The 2,500-nt window shown below is 40.7% G+C and overlaps 1 protein-coding gene across 1 annotated transcript in view; it reads right to left on the minus strand.

The window, feature by feature from the left end:
* Nucleotides 1-2,500, minus strand: part of tars1 (threonyl-tRNA synthetase 1) — a 20,886-nt gene that overhangs the window by 11,656 nt on the left and 6,730 nt on the right. The window contains exons 9-10 of the mRNA XM_031856664.1: nucleotides 1,526-1,672; nucleotides 679-806 (exon numbers count right to left, since the gene is read on the minus strand). Coding sequence (XP_031712524.1) covers nucleotides 679-806; nucleotides 1,526-1,672 — 275 coding nt within the window. The remainder of the gene's footprint in view (nucleotides 1-678; nucleotides 807-1,525; nucleotides 1,673-2,500) is intronic.

Here is a 2,500-nt window from a genome sequence, read left to right on the forward strand (position 1 = left end):
GCTTCACATATCTGGAAGTGTTTTGTTGCTTGTGCAGGCTGATCCATTTCATAAACACGTCGCACTACTCCTCATCACATCAAAGTGAAATTGATTTCAATGTGCAAGAAAGTCCGATCGATTTTGTGGCCGAGGTGCAATTGAGATGTTATTCACCGCTGTCAATCACATCTATTTGAAGATGTGATTGACAGAACGATTCAATTTACTCCAAATTATACGAAATTCTGAGATTCATAAATGAGTTTAATTGAACACCAAGTGTTTCTATTACCTGGCAAAAAGAAATGCTAGAAGGCATGAATTCGATGTTTCAATATCTATTGACAGCATTATTGTTGTGGGAGGAGAAGGTACGGATATGAATTTTATTGCATGCACGTTTATGTTTTAGATGTGAACCTATGCCATTTTACATGCAGAACCCCTGGTTTCTAAGACTTGATTCATTAGTCCTGAATTCATCAGTTTAAAGATCATGACATGAAATATTAAAGAAACACAGCACTTAAAGTGATATAAAACTGCAGCGATACGTCTTGAATTATATAAAACCACTAATATTGAACGGGTCGACTAAAGGTCTAAATGGGTTCTTCCCTTTTCCCCAGGCCTCCCTGCCAATTTAAACTCTCCTTTCTTGTGTCTTGAAGTTCAGAGTGAGATCACAACGATTACCCGGCGTGGGTCACACAGGTTTGTCTTACTCTGATGAACTCGATCAGGGTGTTGTAGATGAAGGCCCCCTTAGGCAGGAAGAAGCAGCTCCCTGGACTCAGGTCGTGGAAGAAGAACAGGTCCTGCTCCTGAATTTAACAAAAAAGTAATAAAGCTTTGTTAGCGTGATGGAAAACAAAAGAAAAGGGCCACCACTCAGGCCCAACAGCACTGTACTGTACTGTCTCCTGCTCGGATCACTTTTCCACACCTATTATTATTATTATTATTATTATTATTATTCTGAATGAATGGCAACAACACACACACTGAACTGTGAATTCCCGTTCAACAATAGAGTCACAGATTACTTTTGGGCAATGAAGACAGCCTGACAATCTAGTGAAACTCTTCCAAAGACTCAGGTCATTCTGATTGAATGCTGCTTTACAACATGGGTTCATTTTACTATCACTCAAAGCCCAAAATAGGTATTATTTTATATTGCTATTCACAGTATTTCTTTCTAGATTAATATGTGACTGAACAGACACTTTGAGGCATTTACCTGAAATTAAAAAAAAAAAAAAAACCTTTACTTGTTAGAGGACAAAGGTTCTTGTTTTCACACTGTTCAGAAAAGGCTTTGACTATCACGTCTCAGTTGAGAAGGTGCGGTGACTTGGTTACATCAGACACACATCAAACACTGACTCTTATGCTTTAGAAGCATTCCACCTGTATTTCATAACATACCGCAAATAACCTTCCTTTGTACGAGCAGAACCTGGAGGAGACCATTTTACAATCACTATGGAGACAAACTCGTTTTTTCTCAGCAAAAGCTTCTTCACTTTTCAGCTCATACCCGGCCCAGTTTGCGGTGATCTCTGTTCTTGGCTTCCTCCTGAAACTTCTCCCACTCTTTCAGCATTTTGGGGTCAGGGAAGGAGATTCCGTAGATCCTCTGGAGGGTTTCCATGTCCGCCTTACCCTCCCAGTATGTAGACGAATTCTAGCGGACCCAGACAGCAAACACAAAAAAGGAATGTGTGAGCTTTCATCAGTCTTTTGGGTCCATTGTATCCCTGGAGAATAAAACACAGCAGTGCCTATACTGCAGAATTATGAGCGCCGCTGCTAAAATTTCACATGATCATCGATATATTCTCTGCTCTCACGCTTTACAGAGAGGCGGGGCTTAGCCTCTGCACAAACACACGGAGCGGAGGAGAGACAGGTGACGGGAAGATAACATTGGCGGTATGACGATATGCTAATGTCATGAGGGATTCAGTATTTTTAGCCGAGTCTAAATAGTCCAAATAATATTCGGTTAAAACAGACGCTGATACTGTTTTGCGCTCATTGTTCTAAGTGACGTTTGCTGGAAGTGATGTAATGTAGCCCCGGTGCGTTTTATGTGGACTGCTCACTGCTGCCTGACTCCATTCAAATAGGTCTTTTATCTGCTACATTGATCGTCAGCAACGGGTCATATTTTAACTTAGGAAGAGGCAATTTGTCCTTGTGTCCTCTGATCAATTTGCCATGCAGTTAACACACCAGTCCTTATTGAAGAAGATCTCAGCTCCTGGTGTTCTTCACCACCGTTTTGGAAGGTGGAAACAAAAGGAGTAGCAGGTGAACCAGCTTTAAAAGTGACACAACTTCCTTTTTTGCCAAATAAGTGCTGTGGATATATTTTATGCCGATGTGAAGAGTGGCTCATGTGGATTTTGGAAAGTAGCCCAACTGAAAAATATTCAAATCAACTTTAAAGTGTCAAATTTGAGGACGGAATTTGCTGCTTCTTCCAGCACTCTTTCTAAATGATGCACAT

The sequence above is a fragment of the Anarrhichthys ocellatus genome, unplaced genomic scaffold (genome assembly GCF_004355925.1).
Source record: "Anarrhichthys ocellatus isolate YVR2014 unplaced genomic scaffold, GSC_Weel_1.0 scaffold17, whole genome shotgun sequence".
NCBI classification, from domain to species: Eukaryota; Metazoa; Chordata; class Actinopteri; order Perciformes; family Anarhichadidae; genus Anarrhichthys; species Anarrhichthys ocellatus.